General features: G+C 42.0%; 1 protein-coding gene and 1 long non-coding RNA gene across 4 annotated transcripts in view; one reads left to right on the forward strand and one right to left on the reverse strand.

Moving 5' to 3' along the window:
• Positions 1–3803: 3803 nt before the first annotated feature.
• Positions 3804–21702, forward strand: part of LOC130162128 (myosin-16) — a 41682-nt gene continuing 23783 nt past the window's right edge. The window contains exon 1 of one of the 3 annotated variants that reach the window (XM_056365703.1): positions 3804–3956. In XM_056365703.1, coding sequence (XP_056221678.1) covers positions 3873–3956 — 84 coding nt within the window. In that variant the 5' untranslated portion in view covers positions 3804–3872. Of the gene's footprint in view, positions 3957–7119; positions 7330–11763; positions 12031–21702 lie in introns of those variants that run through there. The other 2 variants (XM_056365704.1, XM_056365702.1) reach the window with 2 other exon arrangements.
• LOC130162131 (uncharacterized) lies at positions 5837–6624 on the reverse strand. Its single transcript, XR_008826240.1, has 3 exons — positions 6572–6624; positions 6340–6471; positions 5837–5903 (listed from the first exon to the last, which is right to left on the reverse strand). It is a non-coding gene; the product is annotated as an uncharacterized LOC130162131 (long non-coding RNA).

Here is a 21702-nt window from a genome sequence, read left to right on the forward strand (position 1 = left end):
GGAGCCTGTTGCTGTCAGGTTGATGCAGGTGGGTTTACCTGGTGTCCTCGAGGACACAGGTCAGATCCACCCCTCCCTCCTCCCCAGCTCCACCCTCTCATCCAAACATGGTTTCTTCTGGCGCCAAAAAACCAAGATGGCGACGTCCATTAAGCCATCTCGAGACTTCAAAACGGCAGTTCACAAACCGATGGGTAACGTCACGGCAGTTTGCCACTTGACACACACACGCACACACATACACACACACACGCACACACACACACACACACACACACGGTACAGAATACCATATGTTAGTGTTTGTGTGTTTGTTTGCTTGTGTGTTGTTGTGTGATAAACAATTTACTTTATTTCCTTGCAGTGCATGCTGGGATACATTCCAGTAACTTTTTTGTTTGAAGTTTGAATGTTTGATGTGATGAAAAAAAGTTTGTTTCATTTCATCCAGAATTACAAAGTTTGAATGTAGAAATCACATAAATGTCAAACTAATAAGATTTACCCTGAAATTACAGAGAAGATCTTTAAATTGTTAGTATGCACATTGACCTTTATAATAACAAGCTACATTTTTAATTACAGATAATTACTGTCGTTTTACATAGATTTGTATGTAATTTAAGAAAGCAGAAAAAATACTGTATAAATAATAAGTAATTTCTCTTTACAAAAATGGGAAATAAATGTAACTCATTAATATTGGCGTAATGCTTAAAACAGCAGTTTGGCTGTTAATTCACAGATAATCACAATTTTAAAAAACTGAAAATTACTGTTACAAAACTTATTTTCCGTAAAATTAGGACTTTTTTTACAGTGTAAACCAATGCACCTCTCTGCCAAAAGTATTGTTAACACGCTTGAACTTGAACTTGTTGCTAGGCGACATCTAGTGGTCGTAGTAAGTATGACAGGAGCAAAGGGAAAAGAGCGGTGACGTAGTATAAAGAAAGACAAAGTCCACGTCATGATTCCTGTGTGAAAGTAGCAGTTTATGTTGCTTCCTTTATTCACGACAGTTAAAGTTAAAGTTAAGTACGTTGTTGTTGTTGTAACCATGACGACAAAGATCGTCTGATCTTTACTTATTACTTGTATTTGTATTTATTTTAATACAGACCACAATCTTTTCCTAAACCTAACGGAGCCATGACCGTTTATTGTTGCAACCGTGGAGATGAAGCTCTGGTATTCACTCTCTGTGTTTATTATCGTTACTATGACAACCAAGGTCCGGTATGACTAGCGGCGTAGGGGCACTATTTCAGGAGCCTGTATGGTTGTTCAGGTTGGAGGGCCTGGTTGAGAGATCAATATATATCATTGGAGATCTTATATTGATTGATTGATTTTTTGGTGTTATTCAATCTTCCCCACTACAAGGCGATGTTCGTTCAACAGTAAAGTTGTGGACCATAGAACAAAAACAACGAGCTGAAAGATGCTAAAACTGAGAATGAACTGGGTAATAATATATGAGCTCATCACCATTAAGAAAATATTGATTAGCTCAGCTTTCTCTTGACACTTAAATCTAAATATGAGTTGCAGTGGTGTGGCACTGCTCGGTGAGACTCTATACTGTACGCTCAGGTAAAGAATAAATTGACTTTGACATACAGTACATTTTTCGTGAGCATGGGGTCAAATTCTTGAGCTCTGCACACACGCTGACATCCGCTCGACTTGTTGCTCTGTGCGAAACACAAGCCAGAAACCGTCTGTCATCTGATCCCCTGTCAGAGACAATAAGCCTGTAAAAATCCCAAGTTTCCAGCCTGATTAAAAACTTATATGACCTGTTCTCTCTTCATACCCCCAAGATGAAATGAGATAAATTACCCTGTGCTGTCATTTTCCCTCTGTTGCAAGGTAAACATATCATTTCGTGCATGATTTCCTCTCGCCTGCAGCCAGTGGACGCCACAGGTCTTCAGAGACGAGATGACTAACTGACACATTGACACATGCAGGCAGACAGGCGGGGAAATGAAAAGCACTGTGGCAGGAGCAGATCATTATTTGAAGAATCCACTAATTCCACATGAATAATTTCATTTTACAAGGTTTAACAAAATACTGCCTCAGCAGAACTCGTCCGGCTGTGCAACTTACATGGTGTTTTTATGATGCTGTTAAATTTTTTTAAAGCTACACACTCACTGAATACTAACATTCAGGTAAAGTTACTAGTAACTAGATAACATTACCTAGCTAAACTGTAACTTAAGGCTAAAGTTAGAAACTAGCTAACATTACCTAGCTAAACTGTAACTTAAGGCTAAAGTTAGAAACTAGCCAACATTAGCTAAACTGTAACTTAAGGCTAAAGTTAGAAACTAGCTAACATTAGTTAGCTAGACTGTAACTTAAGGCTAAAGTTAGAAACTAGCCAACATTAGTTAGCTAGACTGTAACTTAAGGCTAAAGTTAGAAACTAGCTAACATTACCTAGCTAAACTGTAACTTAAGGCTAAAGTTAGAAACTAGCTAACATTACCTAGCTAAACTGTAACTTAAGGCTAAAGTTAGAAACTAGCTAACATTAGTTAGCTAAACTGTAACTTAAGGCTAAAGTTAGAAACTAGCTAACATTAGTTAGCTAAACTGTAACTTAAGGCTAAAGTTAGAAACTAGCCAACATTAGTTAGCTAAACTGTAACTTAAGGCTAAAGTTAGAAACTATTTAACATTAATCAGCTAACCTGTAACTAAGAAAGAAAAAATGTATGAAACAAGCTAAATTGTTAATTTGCTTGTCTTAATTTGTTGGGTGGCACAAAGGAGCAGAGGCACCAGCCACTGAAGGAGTGAGGCAGGAAGATGAGATGTTCAGCTAACGTCAAGTTTAAGAAATGGTATGGTCCACTTTAGGGGAGTCTGAAATCATATCAAACGATTCTTTCAGGAATTAAAATGTGAAATATATTCTAATATTTACAATTACAGATAAGAAGGATATATAAATGTTTCAACACCCCAAACTGTTGTTTTTACCTCTATTGGAGTTTAATCAGGGGAGTCAGACCCCTCACCCACCCCCCACAATCCCTCTTATAATTTGAACCCTTGTATAACTTACCTATACTTAAGAAAAGTATATGAATTATTCTTTAACTGAGGCATTTTAGGTAATGATTATATGTTTATCCTAATACAACATTTTATAACACAAGGCAGCTTATATATATATATATATATATAATATATATATATATATATGTTTTTTTTTAGTTAACAATACAAGGTAGCAACTTTACTGTGGTGATTTTCTGGATATACTGATGTTTTTATGAAACATGCTTCACATATTTTGGTTGCAAATTAGCTGACTTTGGGTGTCAAGATGAGGTGTGTGTGTGTGGTATTGTTTTACTATATTCATGGGGTCCAAATACCAGGAGCCCACTGTACTTGACGGAGAGAGAGAGAGAGAGAGAGAGAGAGAGAGAGAGAGAGAGAGAGAGAGAACAGAGAGAGAGAGAGTGTGTGTGTGTGTGTGTGTGTGTGTGTGTGTGTGTGTGTGTGTGTGTGTGGGATGGTCGGAGGGCTGTTCAAGCTCGTTCGTGTTTTCCTTTTGCTCGTCACCTCCCTCTCTGCCTCCCTCCTGCTCATCTCACGGTCAGGTAACACACTTTCACATACACTTACACACCCCTCTCTCCCTCTCCCTCTCTCTCTCTCTCTCTCTCTCTCTCAGACACACACACACACACACACACACAAACACACACACACACACACACACAGACAGATAGACACACACACTCCCACAACCTCAAGACAGCACACACACACATACACATGCTTCACTTCCTCCCCAGAGCCCGCTTGGGTGAAGACAACATGGGCGTCTGTGAGCTGTGAGGATGGAGAAGAGAGTGTGTGTGATCCAGACTGACTTCCACCAGTACAGACCCACCATCGCTCTGCACAGCAGACCCCTGGCACATGTAAGAACCCTGCCTCTCTCTCTCTCTCTCTCTACCTTTTCTTTCCACTGTTTCTCTGTCCCTCATTCATTACCTTTCTCTTTCTCCACCTTAATTATTTACCTCTGTACCTGAGCTTTCTTTCTACTTCCCCGTCCTCTCCTCTCCAGGCCTGGTGTCTGTCTGCCACTGTGTTCTCCACCGTGCTGCATGACTGTAACAGGACGCAGGGTCCCTCCTCACTACAGGCCCACGCCTCGCTCTTCATTCCACAGGGGGCGTCAGAGTGTCTAAGATCATTTGCATGCGGTGACTGTATGTGCTTGTGACATACAGCACGAGCATGTGGTCTTACAAATTACAGCTTTTTCTTTTTATCTTGCATCAGTTTTTTCATGTTTCTGGCTCAGAAATACTCTCATAGTTTCTCTTATTGTTTCTCTTATAGTTTTAAAAGGGGCTGCTAACTTACAAACCTCTGTTTCTCTCCCTCACACACACACACACACACACACACACACACACACACTGTAGAAGAATGCAAACACAGACAACCATCAGACAGGCTGAACACACTGAAGCAGCAGCTAGCGAACAGATTCAAGTACAGTTGAGAAGACAAACTACATCCATGTAGGTTATAAAGGAAAAAAGGCAAACAGGTTTAAAACCGAGCTAGACACCAGAGTTACAGTATACAAGGTCTGCCAGTCATTTGTTTGGCAAATGTTACGGTAAACTAAGACGTTGAACATGTTAAACATTAAACATTGAAAACCAAAGACACTGTATACACTGTCCGACTAGCAGCAAACTATTTATTAGCAAAGTTTTGGTCTTAGAAACTTCATCAAGCAAATGGTTCTTCAATAGAAGTAGCTGTGTGAGCAAGTTAGCATGCTAACATTTTGGTAGGACCAATGACTGTAGGCACTTTGACATGGATGATGTAGTTGAAATAGACAGCTAACAAGTTTGTAAGCTAGTAAGAGTTGTTGGGAATACTTGATCTTTCAAACTTTATTTAAAGCATCGTACATGTTAAGACAAGCACTCATGTTATAAATTAGTAATGTTAACATTACTAACTGATCGTCAAGCAACATTGTTTTGCATGCTACGGCGCTAGCTACCATGTAATTCCCTCCTATTTTCACAAAATATACCTGCAGTATCAGACGTGTGTCGCTTTTTTTATTTAGGTCCCTGTAAACTAACGGAGGGGAAAACTGCAGACGCAATGATCAATTCCTCCTCCATTGTGCCCAGGAACTAATGTTTGATGGGAACCAAAGTTTACACGGTTGTGTTCTCCAGTGTTCTCTAGAGCGGACACGCTTAAGGATGACCTTTGAAGTTCCATGTTTTCGTGTTAATGAAATGTCAAACAATTAGAAAGTGACAAGAAGAAGTTGTTTGAAGAGAGACATTTATTAATATATTAAATGTTAGGATTTTTATTCCAATCATTACAAGTATTAAGTGTTTCCTATATTCAGATGTTTGTGAGAACTAAACCAAAAATCGAACCTCCTTAAAAAGTCATAATGGATTTTATATCTCGTTAATGCTGCCTGGGGTCCTGTCCAGGTGTTATTACAGGAATCTGTGGCCTCCTGAGAAGATTTCAAGATTAGGAAACAAATTCTTTTCTTCTAATGGTTCAACCTTTTCTCTAATCTTTACCTTTATTTGTAACAAACAGGTTAGTTTCGCCTCTTTAGACCTATAAAAATGATCCAAATGAAACATTCTGAGACTGTTTGGTTTAACTCCTCGCAGCCCACAGACGTACTTGCAAACCAAGTATTTCTTACTAAGGCTTCACCAGACAAAAGTGTTGGGAACCAGTTTGAAAATAACCAACTTTATTGCTGTCTGTCTGTGACATCTGATTGTGTGGCGTTGAACACCATCACTGCTGCAGATCATCATGGCTCTTTAGACGAGTGCTGGTCTGATCTCTTGCTATCATTTCACACCCACACACATGTGTAACACACACACACACACACACACACACACACACACACACACACACACAGCTGGGTCAGCCAACAAAGACACGCAAAGCTGTGTGGTTTTCTCCTTTGATGAAGCTACATGTGGGTCATCATTACACTTTGTGTGTTTGCGTGTTTCATCTCATGATAAATTTGACAGGTGCTAAATTGAAAGGAATCTACTGATAACTGTGTTCAGCTCTGTTCAGTTAAACATAGTTAGTTGTCTTTAATCTGCTGGTCCAACTATGCCAGGTATTTCAATCAGCCCTATTAGGACAATGACTGGCATTGAAAGCCTCCACTGTGTTTATAATGTCAACAGTCATCTCTTCAGTGTAATTACCTGACAACAGTCACATCACTGATATGATTTATGAGCTGGTGTTATTGTATCTGACCTGCAGCCAGTCGACCACAGGACTGTAAGTGAGCTGTGAGGTGCTTCAGTGATCAAAGGCTGGCGGTGTGTTCCTCCATGACCTGGATCAGAGTTCAGCCAGAGGCCAGGCTTCACCCTGCGGTCCGTTCACCTGGGAGCAGAGTGGACTTTTTAGTTTTACAGTAAAAACACTGCTCCTCTAAAGAAATACAGTAACTGAACAGAAACACAGTAAAGAACTCAACACTCACACGGAGAGCTGCAGTTTCAGACCTCAGATCTGACCATGCAGCTACAGTCCAACCTGCACCAGTAACAGGCAAGAGAAGTTACAGCAGCTGTTTATACCAGCAGATGCAGACGTGTTAATGTATGGAATGCATACATACATACAATTAGATAAATAAATATTAATATAATATAATACAATATAATACAGCTATGAAATTAATCCTGAAATAAATACATTAGGTAATAAATGTAGAAATAAATATAATTATAAATATATGTGAGTAAAAAAATAAATAGGTTTTTATTTTTAAAATTAAATTTTTATTTATTTCAGGGGGACATTTATTTTATGATTCCACATTTATTTATTTCGGGAGACTTTTATTTCCAAATGCCACATTTATTTCCCAGCATTTTTTATATATATATATATATCCATCTGTAAGGAGGGGGCGTGGTTATCTCACCGTTTCAGACCAAAGCAACAGCACCACCTTCAGAGACGATCAGGAGATCACGTCGATGGGCCGTTAGCATGTTAGCATGTTAGCGCGGTCGGTACGTAGAGAGAGAGAGAGAGAGAGAGGGAGAGGGTGATATTGGCGACCGGAAGAGAGTTAGCTTGTTAGTTAGCCGTTAGCTGTGAACGTAACATTGCGACGTATGTGCACTTCAGGCTGTTTGTTAGTAAATAAATGCTACGAATCATCACCTGATTTCCCGCCTTTCCGCTGTGCTTCAACTACAGTCCAGACAATGAGACATGAAGATGACCAAGGTAAATACAGGGCGCTACGTCATCAGTGGAGTGAGTCACTCTCAGTTAATGATAATATGTTGAAGATTACCTTAGAAGTGATACTGCACATTTGATATGTTTTCTGTCAGTTCAGAAGAATAATCCTAAAACCTGTTCAGACAGGAAGGAGAAAGGTGAAGATGTCCAGGCAGAGAGGTCACTAAATGAACCAAGCTAGCACTTTATTAAAGAGATGTATTTGTACCATTTGCACCAGCTAGCTTGTAATCTGTCATTTAGCAAGCTAGCTAGCTTGCTAAGTGACAGATTACAAGCTAGCTAACTTGGAATTTTATTGTTACTGACTAGTAATAGCATGTCCCGACCAGCTTCCCAGATAACAAAATTAATCTGACCCATACTTGGCCCACATGCTTGTTTTAGTCTGGCCCAGTATAACCCGGCTCCACGGCCCAAATCTGGCCCATATACAGCATGATGGTTAGATGCTACGTCCACATCCGGACCAGTTCTGGTGCACACAGAAATTCTTACAGCTGTCATCCAATACCACAGGATAACAACCGGACTGTGCCCAGATGTGGAAGTATATGGGCCATAATTGGGCCGAGGACCCAGGCAGGATGTTGTTTCCAAAACCACCTGTTTTGCAAAGATTGATCAGTGAACTTTGCTCTGCCACATTTTGATGGACCAGGTTTTTTAAATCTAAAACCACACACACACATGCACACAAAGAAAACATCAGAAGAACTGTAGCTCTAACAATTATTGCCTGAAGTTGTTAAAATTAAAGCAGCTATTGAAAGCGTTCTTTGCCTGTATGGACACAACATGTTCACATCTACAGGTTTTAACTGGCACTGCCATTGCTTTACTTCCTTATAAATGCTACAGAGACAGAACAATCTGCTCCATGTTGTGAAGAGCTGCCTGCTAAAGATGAATATTTTGGTTTGTGAATTTGTGAGCAACAAGCCAGTGCTGTGATTGTATTACATTGTGCAGGCGCTTATTTTCTGGTCACTGAAAGTATTGACCATCATTTAACTCTCTGGAAAATCTGTCACTCTCTGTGGATTTCTTCTTCCACAGCAGCTTTGCCTCTGAAAATGCTGAGCAAAACTACAATCTGCAAGCACTTTATTTGTGCAAAGCTTTGTGCACACATTGTTGTAATGGCATAATGTTAGTTTCTTTCTTTCTCCTACATGTTTGAGTAGTTTGAATGGGACACTGGGCTTGAGGCTGCAGCCAGTAGCATCTGAACCACCTGCGGGTGTGAATCAGAGCTGAGATCGTGAACAGCTGTTCAAATAAAAGAAAGGAATGGAGATCATAGGATTAATACCCCAGCTACCTCCTCTCAGACTGGGAATGTCAGGAATCAGAGGAAGAAGCAGTTACTTGGGGAATTGCGAGAAAAATGTGAAAAGAGTCATTTTAAACTGAGTAGAAACAGTTTGTACAGATCAGATTGCTTTTTGTCGGGAGGGAAGTGTGTGTGTTTCTGCTCTGCAGGTTCGATCAGAGGAAAATCTCAGAGCTTCAAGTCAAAACACGAAAAACTTTGCTTAAGTGTAACTCGTATTCATCATGCAAAGAGGGATTGAGCGGCAACAAAGACAGCATTTGATTTTTGCATTCTCAACAATAGCGCTGGCTTAAGACGTTGAGCCCTGTGATCATGTTAAAGGTGAACCATTGACGTGTCACATTCATCTTCCTCTGCCTCTCTGGCATCAGTGTGCAGAGTGATGGTGAGTGCGGTGGTAAATCCTGCTCTGACAGGTAAATATATTGTGTGTTTGAACTGACTGTAGGCAGAGGAAGTTCAGGTGTGTCAGCAGGCAGATTCCCAATGGCGGTTAAAACGCACTTGTCCTAAATCTTATTTGGACAACGTGGCAATTACAGAGGCACACTTAAGAAAGATGATACCACATTTCCCTGTCTAATTTCCCCCCGGTTTGTCAGGTCTGAGGGGTAAACTCACTGTCAGGGTTCAGAGAGCTGAGCTAATGACAGCTCTTTTCCAATGGCACAGATACCGGCATTCAAGCAGCAACAGGTTTCTCTATGTGTGTGTGTGTGTACTTGTATTCTGCCTGTCTTTCTATAACAGAGCTTTCCCTTTTAAACTGCTTCTTCGTCTTCAAATCTCACTGTGGAAAATCAGCTCACATCTGTTTTTCCAGGGAAAGAAACTACACGTTGTTTTTGTGCTTTGGAAGTAAAAAGACTAAACGACTTGTAGAGTCTTGTTGGGTGTGGAGAGAAAATAAAAGGAGGCTGACTCTGATGCAGCAGACAACCGCTCTCTGCAAGATGCATTAGTTACTTTAGATGTTGCATTTAGGTCAAGGTTGTTTGCTGTGTATGATGCAGTAAATGTGGGTGTTTATGACTTACAAGGCCTTGTAATGTAAAGAATTCAGTGCAGACTCTACTGACGTTACATTATTCTTCCTAATCAGTACGTTGACATTAATTTTCATGCCCATTGGTCCTCTCCAATTTCGCTCCTCCCCTCTAGTGCCACCAAAGTAAATCCTCACAGCTGGGATGGCTGTGAATTTAGACTTGGTTTAAAGGTTCAATTATTCTCAGGACTTCTGTAACTTTGTGATGTCACAACAAAGCAGTCACCGCTCTCAGCCCCGCCCACCTGGACCCACCATCCAAACCTTGCAGGATTTGGTTTCTCAGTGTTTTAATGGAAATCTGCTATATTTTTATAGGATCACTCAGAAAACAGTCAGCCAATCAGAACAGAGGCTCAGAGCCTCCTCTCTTCTGATTGGCTCACCAACCTGTTGTTACTAGAGCTCCAGAGAGAAGCCTGAGAGAGGAGATGTAAAACTACAGATGAACCACAAATATATCTTCTTATGGATCAATGCTTCAAAATAAAACACAGAAGAAGAAGAAAATATGGAGCTTTAAATTCAGATAAGAAAGTGACCAACTTGATGAATGTAAGTCAAATATTCACTCTCTTTTAGCTTTTTTCATTCTCCATCCACTCCCAAGGGAAATACCAGGCTCTTTATCTGCTAAATGCTGAAGATTATGTATCGTAAAAACCAAGACAATGAGCTGAAAGACACTAAAATGCTCAGCAGAGCTGAGGGGAACTACAGAAAAACTGTTGTTCAGTCACATTTTATATTTGTTCTTTGGCAGTTAAACCCAGTCACGGTGCGTTAAACTTTATCACTTACAGTAAATTTTTACAGTAAAAGAACTAAGTTGGATGAACTTCCATATTGAAAAGATGAAATCACCATCTCATGATATTTATCTATAAAGTTTTACTATCAGTGCATCTAAAATGTGGAACTACAGTACAGGGTTGCAACCTGCCCTCAAGGTAGATTATAACAATTATTTAGATTATGTTTTTTGTAATTAATATCATTAGTTTTGTTTGTTGTTGAATATTTCTCTACTCTGAGGTCTTGATTTCACTGAGACTGTGTGATTAAATAAAGGTTCATGGCATCATTCAGTTTCATGTAAGTAGTGCTGCACATTAAGTACTAAGCCACAAAATTTAACATTAGTAAGTCCTAGAACTGAATCATATTAAGTATCAGCTGTTGTATGTTATTTCACTGTCTATATCTCTACTGTGTCTCCATCAGTCTTTGACCTTTGGCCTCTGTACCACGTAGCGATCAGGCTGCAGTTCATAGTGTTTGTTTTAACTGGCTGGAGGTATCAGACGGGTGGAGGTGTCATAGTCAGCTCCACCTGCTCCACAGTCTATAGTAATAGCCGGAAAAATCAATCAGTCCTGCGTCTTCTCAGGAAGCATCCATATGTTCAAGGTGTCATCTGTCATTTGTAAGAATATTTTGTGCTTTCCATTCTTCTGGATTTCTAGGTTTTGTTATAAACGATAAATTACCTGTATTGTGTGTTAAAGTCGACCGAACACCCGATGAGAACAAAGCCTTTCTCTGTGAACTTTCTCTTACATTTACATTTACTCCTGTGGCAGAAGCTTTTATGTTTTAAGTGCAAGGTCTGTGGTTTTTCTAGCTTTAAAAATTTTGTTCATCTTTTACTGGATTTGGCAAATTTCTTAGAAGTCAGTGCAGAAAGAAAGAAAAGTTATTTCTCCTTCATGACTCCGGAGCAGCAGCAGATTTTATATTGTTTTAGGGAAAGAAGTCCAACGTGGAGAGAGGGGAGGAAATGTGGGCACATGTGCATGTGTTCATACATGCATGTGGACGTCTTTTAGAGGGCAAAGCTCGTTGACAGTGTGTTGGTGTGTGTTGATGTGTGTGTGTGTGTGTGTGTGTGTGTGTGTGTGTGTGTGTGTGTGTGTGTGGATGGAGTAGAGAAGGGAGAGAGAGGTGGGGGTACAGTTCAGACTCCAGACAGAAGTGAACGAAAGTGAGAGGGACTCGGTCAGAGAGCCAGCTAAATATCAGGCTTTCTGTGTGTGTGTGTGTGTGTGCGTGTGTGTGTGTGTGTGTGTGTGCGTGCGTGTGTGTGCGTGTGTGTGTGTGAGTGTGGCTGATCCAGGTCGGGTGTCTGTCGTTGCAGCAGCACATTCACACACAGGAGGCAGGGATGAGGGAGAGAGAGGAGCTGAGGAGAGCCATAGAGCAGAGTGACCGGCTCCGGTCCAGGATCCGGGAGCTGGAGGAGCAGAACTCTGAGCTCCACCAGGAGAAGGATGAGGTGTCCTCTAAGTACCGAGCTGTAAGTCTGCTCCCTCTTTGCTTCTTTTTTTTTCCCCTTTAAGAGAATCTCTCCTCTTTTGTTTCGCTCACTCGATACTTTAGAACTCATGATTTGTGATTAAGTCTGAATTTCTGCTCGATAAGGGATTCTGAACGTGGTCATTATACCAACCCCGGGTGGATGAAATTAAGTGGATAATGATAGCCTTGCGGAGGTGGGGGGGGGGGGAGATGCAGACACCATGGCAGTCGCTGTGTTCGAGCTTGTTTTAATGCTGCGGGTTTTTACTGCTGTGTTGACCATTTTCCAGCTGATCGTTTTATTGAGAGAGCGAGCGGAGAGTTTCTTTACTCGGCCTGCTGTCATAGTGTTGTGAGGCACAGTGCTGTTTCCTGGCCCAAGGCGCGCCGTGTGACTGGTTGGTTTACTGCGAGGACCGTGTGAGTGGCGCATCCCCTTCTGCAGGGAGGAGGTGTTACCACGAGTCTGACTGTGAGAAATACAAACCAACAGTCCTGTTAGAAGAATTCAGTCTGCACATACAGGACATTTTCATTTAACTGCTGAGAAGATCAAAGTTTGAGTCTGCGCTAACCAGCATCTTTGGACCAAATGACTGGTTGTAATATGGTAAGAGTTGCTTGTGGTGACCAACCCGCAAAGATTTATGACGCAGCTCAGCAGTTTCCCTCACAGAGCGTTTCAAGGATCTTCCAGCTCACTGTTTTACTGTTGGGGATTCACTTTCACTACTCTCATCGATCTTATTATTCCCTGCCACAGTCAGGTATTGAAAAAGTTTTGGTCAACCCACTGTCTTCAACCTGACCAGCACCAAACAGCAGACAGACAAAGTTAGCGAACAGCTAGTTTAGCATAGCTAGTTTAGCACTGACGGTGGTGGAGACCAAAACGGAGCTAAAGGGAGAGCGAATCTAGAATTTCCCTGGTGTCCACAAACACATCTCAGAATTACAGCTAATGTTGGTCCTTGTCCTCTAGATTCAGCACAACCTAATAAGGTCATAATAACTCGATGTTGTGTGTAAAGCTTGTTTAGTGGCGACCCGATCGGCGAATGGTTAGGGCACATACCACATGGGCTCAAATGACCAGAGCAGCATGTCCCCGGTTCGACTCCCGGCTGGCTGGACCACTTACTACATGTCATTCCCCTACTCTCTCTCTCTCTCTGTATTTCCTCTCCATCTCCGCTGTCACTACCTAATACAGACATAAAATGCCCCGAAAATAACCAAAATAAATCTTTTTCTCTTGCCCTAAGTCACAAAGAACAAACATAGAGAAGCAGACAGTTGCACGTGAGATGCGTTTGTCTCTAATTTATTTATTGAATAGTTTGCATGTGGTTCTGTGTCTAGCAGATAAAGTAGTAGCTACTCCATGGGACTGGGGGAATTAGTTATGGGTATTTAGGTGTTGGGGTTTTTAGTTTAGCAGCAGGCTAATGTGTAGCAGAGTATAAACAGCCATGGCCTTAGCCTTCGAGCAAGACGCCCATACGCCCAGCTAACGATGCTAACGGGAGCGTATGCTTGCCACAGTTATTAACTAGGCTCCACCTACGCCCCATTTCTTTGTCCATTTTTGGATCAGCTGGGAGTTAGAGGCGGAGTCAGACACTGCCAAGATGGTGACAGTGGAGCAGCTCACTCTGAGCCTCAAAACCGCTTTTCAGAAACCTGTGGGTGACTTCATGGAGGCTACGTCCATCTTTATTTACAGTCCATGGTGTCATGACCAGAGTTAATAAATGGACCTTTGATCGTGAATTATTTTATTCCTGCTAAAGATCAATACTGTAGTTACGTGCTCGGAGAATAAAACCATATACAGATATCACCATCCGACCAAACATTACAGAGAACACCTAAATTGAGCGTCCAAACCTTTGCTAATTAAATTCTGTGGTTTGGTTTATACACGTTGATACTCCTTGGAAGTGAAAAACAGAGCAGAGTAAAACAGAATAAGTGTTTTATCCAGAGACTCACTTGAAGATAACGTCTACGTCGATGAGAGAATTGATTTTAGTTTTGGATGTTTGTCTCATTTTCCAAAAGCGTGTGCGTGGGAGAGTGTGTTGGGTTTAGTGTGAGAGTGTGTAGCAGCGCTGGTGTTGCCAATGTTTGTGGAAAACGCTCCAGATCTGCCCGTGGGATTTGATCATTACTGGTGCTGAGTGCCTTAGCAGACTCTTCAGTCGGCTTCGATGGAACACATCATAAACCAGCACGAGGAGCTGGACTGCAGCTGCGTCAGTCTGAGTTTTCCTGCCGTCTGGATATGACAGATTCATGTGTCACTGTGGATCTTTGTCTTGTGTGCCTTTTTGGATATGGTGACTGTTAGCAGGTGATCATGATGATCATCCTGATACTGCGAGAAAAACCCTTAACTTACTGATATACGTCAGTCTAAAAAGTGAGTTAAAGTGGGTTTAAAACCACTGCAACTCTTGTTTTTCCTCCACAATGCACATTCTTTAATTTCAGTAAAAGTAAAGTGTTCGCTCTATAATCCCTCTTTCTCTTTTTATTACCCTTTTACTGACAAAAACAACTTCTTTTTATTGAAATCACCAGGTGTGCTCTGGCTCCAAGTGCGTCTTTTCTTCACTGCTTGGATTAGCCAACCATAAATAATGAAGTTAATCTGCGAAGGAGACAGATCAGCCAGCATAATTCATACCTCGGAGCCCTTCTGATTTGACTGCAGTTAGAAATGTGACCCCCCTTGTCAGAGCTATTTAGTGCTGCTGCCTGTAGGAAGCTTTCCAGTTTTCCAGGGGAACTTGGTCCCGTTTCTCATTATCCCCTATCGTTTGGTAAAGCTGCAGGGACACTTCACACATCTGTCATCGGGGGTACCATGAAGTCCTGCTTCACAATCGATCAATGCCCCGTAAGCTCATCACTCACATGCTTTTGAAGTACTTATTTTCAACTTAAAATCTACATTCTTAAAAAAAGAGAAAGAGGGAGAATGTTTTCCACTTGTGAATCTCAGCCTCTGACTGATATTACATTTTTTGTATGAAACACCTGGTGTTAAGTTTATACTTTTCTAGTTCACTGGATTCTTTTATAAGGGCCAGGTTGTGATCTATTAGAACTAGGTCAGAAGACGTGCTGTCAGACCACGTCAGGACTCTTTATAGCTGATCTGAGCAGCACACATTTTCAGACAGTCTCATCAGGAAGACATTAATGGTGCTGCATTCAGTTGTTCACATGAAAAGTTCCATAAATAGTTGTGTAACAAATGAAAAAAGAGAGCCAGAGTTCAAACCCAGCGCATTTTGAGGTGGGTGTGAATGTTGGATCGTTGGTTTCGGAAAGTTAAAGAAATGGGCGGACACGGACCCCATCCTTAATCCAATGTCGGAAAGGTTTTGGGGCAAGTGGGTTTCAGAAGCTATTTGACCATGTGAAGTGTACTGACTCCTTAAGTCCGATTTAACAACCCCAGAATAAGAGGTACGTAGTTTGCATGACATAAAGTCTTGCCATGTTGGCACCAAGCAGCAACCTCCAGGGCCTGAACGATGAAGCCAACTCTAAAGTGCCAGAAGCTGCTGTTACTTTAATGACCACTAGAGTCCTGCTCCAACAGTGAGTCAGTCCCCATAGACTCCCATGTTAAAATGTCCGACTTTACAGCTGAAATAAACATGTTTACAGCCTGGTACAAAAACTGTTTTGGTCTCTAGAGCTAATTTCCTCCTTCATGACACCTGTTTATATAACTCACCTGTTTACATTTTATTAAGGACTAAAGTTATGGAGAATTGAGGGCGTGGCCTCTTTGAGTGACAGGTGGCTGAGCATATGTTCGCCACAAACAATTGGTTGTAATGCAGACATTAGCATCACATACCGGTATGCACCAAAGTCTCAGCTCCACACATGCCCCACCTCTTTGCCCATTTTTGGATTAGCTGGGAGTTAGGGCCAGGGTCAGGCCCTGCCAAGATGGCGACGGTGGAGCAGCTCACGCTGAGCTTCAAAACTGCTCTTCAGAAACCTGTGGGTGACGTCACGGAGGCTACGTCCATCTCTATTTACAATCTATGGTTGCAATGCAGACTTTAGCATTTAGCTCAAAGCATAACTCTGCCTAGCTCCAGCCTCACAGAGCGAACTCATCAGCTGTTTTTCAGATATTTGATCATAAACCAAAGTTATTGGACGCATCAAAAGAACTGATGATGGAGCTAAATGAAAATTGAGGGGATCACCAAAGTTAATACAGTTCATCCTGAGGGGGACGTGAATGTCTCCAAATTTTATGGAAATCCATTCAATAGTTTCACTGAAAAACAGAAAAGTAAACTTCATGGTGGCTTTAGGGGAAACGTCAGGGGATCACCAAGGCCGTTAAAATACATCTTCTGGGAACCATGAATAGGTTTACCAAGTTTTTTGCTTGAGTTCAGTAGATGCTTAGACTGCATAAATGAAAAGCTTGAACTGCTGAAGAAGGTAAATGAAAAGTTAGGGGATCAACAAAGTTGTTGGGGCACCACAAACATCTGTACCAAATTTAATGGCAATCCACTTAATAGTTCTCCAGATTTTTCACTAAAGACCATAAATGTCAGCGTAATGGTGGCACAACAGGATAAGTAAAGGAACCATCAAAATCAGGAGGATTCACTGTCAGGGAACCATGAATATCTCTACAAACTTTCATGGCAATCCGTCCAATAGCTGATGAGATATTTCAGTCTGGACCAAAGAGGTGGACCGACAAATGCATACTGCCATTTGCAGCCATGCCACCAGCTTAGCTAAAAAGTGACACCAAGAGAAAAACCACCAGGGGAAAAAGACGTGACATTACCACCCACTCTGTGATTAACTACTCGTATTCAGAAGTGCAGCACAAAAACACCAGTAAAAGACAGACAATAAAACCAAATGAGGAATTTGAGGATTACCGCTGCAAGAAAAGGTTTTCTTTACTTCTACTGTTGTTCCAAACATCTCTGGTACAAATGGATATAAACAGAGAAAAGTCCACTGTTTACCCCTCAATTGCTGTTAATGGGAAATAAATGTGGAGTGTTCCTGCAGAGCGATCCAGATGCCCCAGTTCTGCATCTGGAAAAACTTTCAGTCTGGACTGGCTCTGAAGTTTCTGGGGCCCAAGGCAAACTGTGGGACAAAAGACTGGCAGGGAGAGATGGATGAGGGTGGAGAGGGGAGGCGAGAGGAGGGTGAGGAGAGGCTGGGGAATGGAAGATTGACTTAATGTTCGAAGGCAAAGAGGAAGGAAGCAAATTAATATATTAACAAATTGGTGAGGAGAGATAAAGTTTGAGGTGAGTGTCAGGCGAAAGTCGAGGCCAGCAGATTGTGGCTTCGCACTTCAACAAACTTTTCATATTCTGTCCTGTGCTGAGCTTTGAGTTTGGGTTTTTACTCTATTATTGGAAAAGATTTCCTGCTGAGATTGATTTTAGCCATGCTAGCAGCATGATTCTAGAAAAACAGCAGCGTCAGTTTGTCTGTTTCAACAACCACTAAATAAATATATTTGTGGCTCCCAGTAAATTCTAATGACTTTAGTGAACCCTTGACTTTCCATCTAATGCCACCGTGAGGCTGACATTTTTGTCAAGACTCCCATGTTAAAGTGTCCAACTTTACAGCAGAAATAAACATGTTTACAGCCTGGTACAAAAACAGTTTTGGTCTCTAGAGCTAATTTCCTCCTTCATGACACCTGTTTATATAACTCACCTGTTTACATTTTATTAAGGACTAAAGTTATGGAGAATTGAGGGCGTGGCCTTTTTGAGTGACAAACAATGTCGCCACAAACAATTGGTTGTAATGCAGACATTAGCATTTAGCTCAAAGCGTAACTCTGCCTAGCTCCAGCTTCACAGAGCCGCTTCCATGGTCGTAGACACTCAGTCTTGTTTTTTTTTACAAGACTTCATGATAGATATCTGAGATTGAAGATCTCTCTGCTGACCCTTCGACCTCCTCTTCCCTCCACTGTTATCACTCATCGTGCCTTTGGGATGCTAAGAGGTTTTCCGGAGTGAGTTTTCTTCCTTGTGGAGGCACCACTTTCACCCTGAGTCTCTGGGTTTCATTTGGCATGATAGAGCCCAACATAGTCAAAGATCATCAGTGTAACAAGAGGGCTTTCCTGTAATGTTTTCATTCACAGTAACCGTGTCCTGATGTTACCTTATGACTCTGTAATCGCTATGAACTACAATTCAGATCTCTTGATGAATGAATGAATAAGACTCAGAAACAGCAGAGTAAACAGGAAACTGGCCTTCCTTTACAGTTTTCCTTGGTCTGGAGCCTTAAAGTTGGTATGAAGGAGATCTGGTCCGTGTTTGAATTAGCTGTGTATCTGATTAACTGGCAGCCTCCTGGTCAGATACGATACGTGTTGGTGTTGGACATGAGTGGTGTCTGCAGAGGCAGCCTGGGCGAGCTCAGTGTCTCTGTCTTCTCCATGTCAAGTGGGAGTCACAGAAAAGAGATCTCTCTGTGCTGCCTCTCTGCACAAGAACCCAGACCACATTGTCAAAATAAAACAATCTGAATTCTCAGAAATCCTGTGTTTTCATGTGTTCTCGGTGGCTGGACGCCCTCCACGGCTCAGTGGCATTGGCGCAGTGCTTATCCTCGGTCATATAACTGTGGTCACTTTGGGCCGTTTTAGAGTCAGTGTTATTCTAACTTTATGTAATTTAGAAAGGTTGTATTTCCACAAACTCTGGTGAGACTCACGGTTGCTGTACAATGGATGTGAGGGAATTTATCACGGTGGTGTGAGCACAAACATATCACTGCACTTGTATGTGGGTTTTACTGCTTGGGCAGATATTTGATAATATTTGGTTTGATATCGAATATTGCTGTATTTTACACTTTCAGTTCTGCAGTTTGCACAATCTGTCCCTACAGAACTGCTGTTTAGTGTTCAGTTATACCTTAATAATGAAATACAATAATAATTATACATTGTAAAAGAAACACGTGAATAATATAATATAATATATAATATCGTATATCGCAATATTTGCACTGGACTGTATCGAGATATACAATTTTAGATATCACCCAAGCCTAGTGGGTTCTCCTTTTACACAAATATTCTCTCAAATCTGCACATTCGAATGTTAACATATTAAAAATAAAGTGTATCTTGAAGGTCCAGAGCAGGTGGAGAAACTGTATGGTGATCTGAGGATCCATTCGTCTTTAAAGAATTTAATCTAATAGTTATAAGTTTTCTCCTTATTCCAGAACTTTATGTGTTTTTTTTTATCGCATGTATTTTCCACTTATTTCTTATGGTACATAATTCAGAAGTTCTTTGTGGCTCAGCAATGTTACAGCTCCCATAAACTCTGCATACAGTATTAATTAGGGCTGAATAATTAATCGAAATATTATCAAAATTGTAATATGGTCCCAAAACAAAACAAAAAAAATTAACCCAAGGTCCACTTGTTTTTTTCCGGAGCTTTCAACTGTATGTCATGGTCTTCATCAGGGGATGGAGTTTACTTAGTTGTCTGTTAAACTGCAGTTTCCATGGTCGAGAATGAACTTTTATGATCAAGTTATTTGATTTTAAAGTAACGGCTGGTTCTGAATGTTCAAACAGTCTGTTTTATTGGTCTGATTTCTGCTGGTATTATTATCATTATTATTATTAATAAAGTTCCGTCTTATCTTAATAATCGCCCCACCTTACAACCCTGCCTGATGTTAACTCTAGATATGGACATCAGTCTGGTCTTTGTGGGTCTTCATTCAAGAAAAACATCCACGCTTGGATCAGAAGCACAGTACGCCCCGTTGTTCTTTGGAAGATGAATGCTGTGGCATTGTGGGGGACCGTGTGGGCGTGGGCGCAGAAGACGTTTATGTCAATTATAATGTGAGGAGAAAAGGCATTTTAGACTCTGGAACAGTGCCCTTGTTTTCTTGTCTTCTTGTGGTGCGGTTTTGATGGTTCGGCTGAGAGCTGCATTTCTGTGGCAGAGCGGCACCGACACGACAGGATTTTTCTCCTGACCCGACATCTTACACCAACCGCGGTCCCTGTGGGACACCTTTGGATCCCCCCTGAAACTCAGGAGAGCCACCTGTTCCTGGGGAGGAGACTGGAGGACAGGAGAGGTGGTGGTTGTGGTGAGGAGTGGACCGAGCGGAGGCCACCTGCACGGGATCAGCAGCAGCAGCAGCGAGGAGCCGGCTGGAGGCACGGACGCAGGAATGTTTGGATTTCAGAAGTATAGCAGCACACCCTAAAGTGAAAAGATGAATGGTTGATTGAGAGGAGAGAAAGACGAGAGAGAGAGAGACAGAGAGAGAGAGAGAGAGAAGGGAGAAAAAGCAAAGGCTCAGAGAAAAACAAGGCTGAAAAATCAGGAAGGCAAAGAAAGGCTGAGCACAGCTGAAGATGTGTTGTGAGAGAGAGGATCCGCCATCTGATCCTCCTGCTGAAACCCACCTGGAACAACCAGAACAGCTGTGCACCAAGTGAAGGGAGGGAAAAAGAAGTGATTAAGCCTCTTTGCTCCGTCAGGAGAGACGGGCAAGTTGCTGCAGTGCCACACAGGTGAAGTCTGCACGGCAACAGAGCGAACAGACGAGAGGACGTACCGTCAGGATGATGTCTGTGACGCTCCGTCAGCGCTGCCGCTCCGTGTCTGATGAGTCGGAGGAGGTCGGTGGGAACCAGGCAGATTTTGGACAAGAACCAGAACCTGAACCTGAACCTGAAGACCTGGACTGGGATAGCTATAGCACCACACTGGAGGACAGATTAGCAGCTGTGGGTATCTGTTGCTGTGTGATTGTGAACTACGTTGAAATCCTAAATCGCTCGCTGGTCAAAGTTTTTTTAAGTTTCTTTTTGATTTCGTGAAGGTCTGCAGGCAGCTAATTAACACAGATGTAGGTTAAAGTGCGTATGTGAACCTGGAACATAAACAAGCATTTTGTTTTATTGCCAAACACAAACAGCTGTGTCCCAATCCACAGGCCGCATCCTTCAGAGTTTGCATTTGACGACATGCGTCTTTCTGTTCCTGGGCAACCCAATCTGTCCCAAGATTCATTGCGTGCCGGTAATGAAAGCAAGCGACAAACACACTTGTTAATGTAATTACTGGGTTTCAGCTCAGTTCAACAGCTAACGGTTAAAACCACACTCCCTAAAACCTCAAGGGCCACACCTTTGTAGACAGCGTCCTCCGAAGGACGCAGCCTCAAAATTGGGATACAGCTAAAATGTGTCAAATGTTTAGCATTTAAGCTAGTCTTATACTTTCTGCATGTGAGAGTGCACAAGGATCTGTTAAGGTCCGTGTTACGTACATTGTGCCATCGGAGGGTGTAGGCGAGGCTCCGTGTCCCCTCCACTTTGTTCTGTCTACACGGACTCGTCCGCATGGCCACCAGCTGCACATGTGATTGCACAAGGAACTACCCGCCCGCGGTGTGCGCCGCTGTCCATGTGCACGTCCACCAGGAAGTATAATCGAGGCCCATCTTAGGTATAGACCATAGGGGGAAACACTGAATATCAGATGAGTCCAGCTGTCTGCATGGGGCGTGTCATGCCACACGCCCATAGATGCAAACTGAAGCGTATTTATATTCTACGTTACCTCTGACT

This window comes from Seriola aureovittata, chromosome 21 (assembly GCF_021018895.1).
Source record: "Seriola aureovittata isolate HTS-2021-v1 ecotype China chromosome 21, ASM2101889v1, whole genome shotgun sequence".
NCBI lineage: Eukaryota > Metazoa > Chordata > Actinopteri > Carangiformes > Carangidae > Seriola > Seriola aureovittata.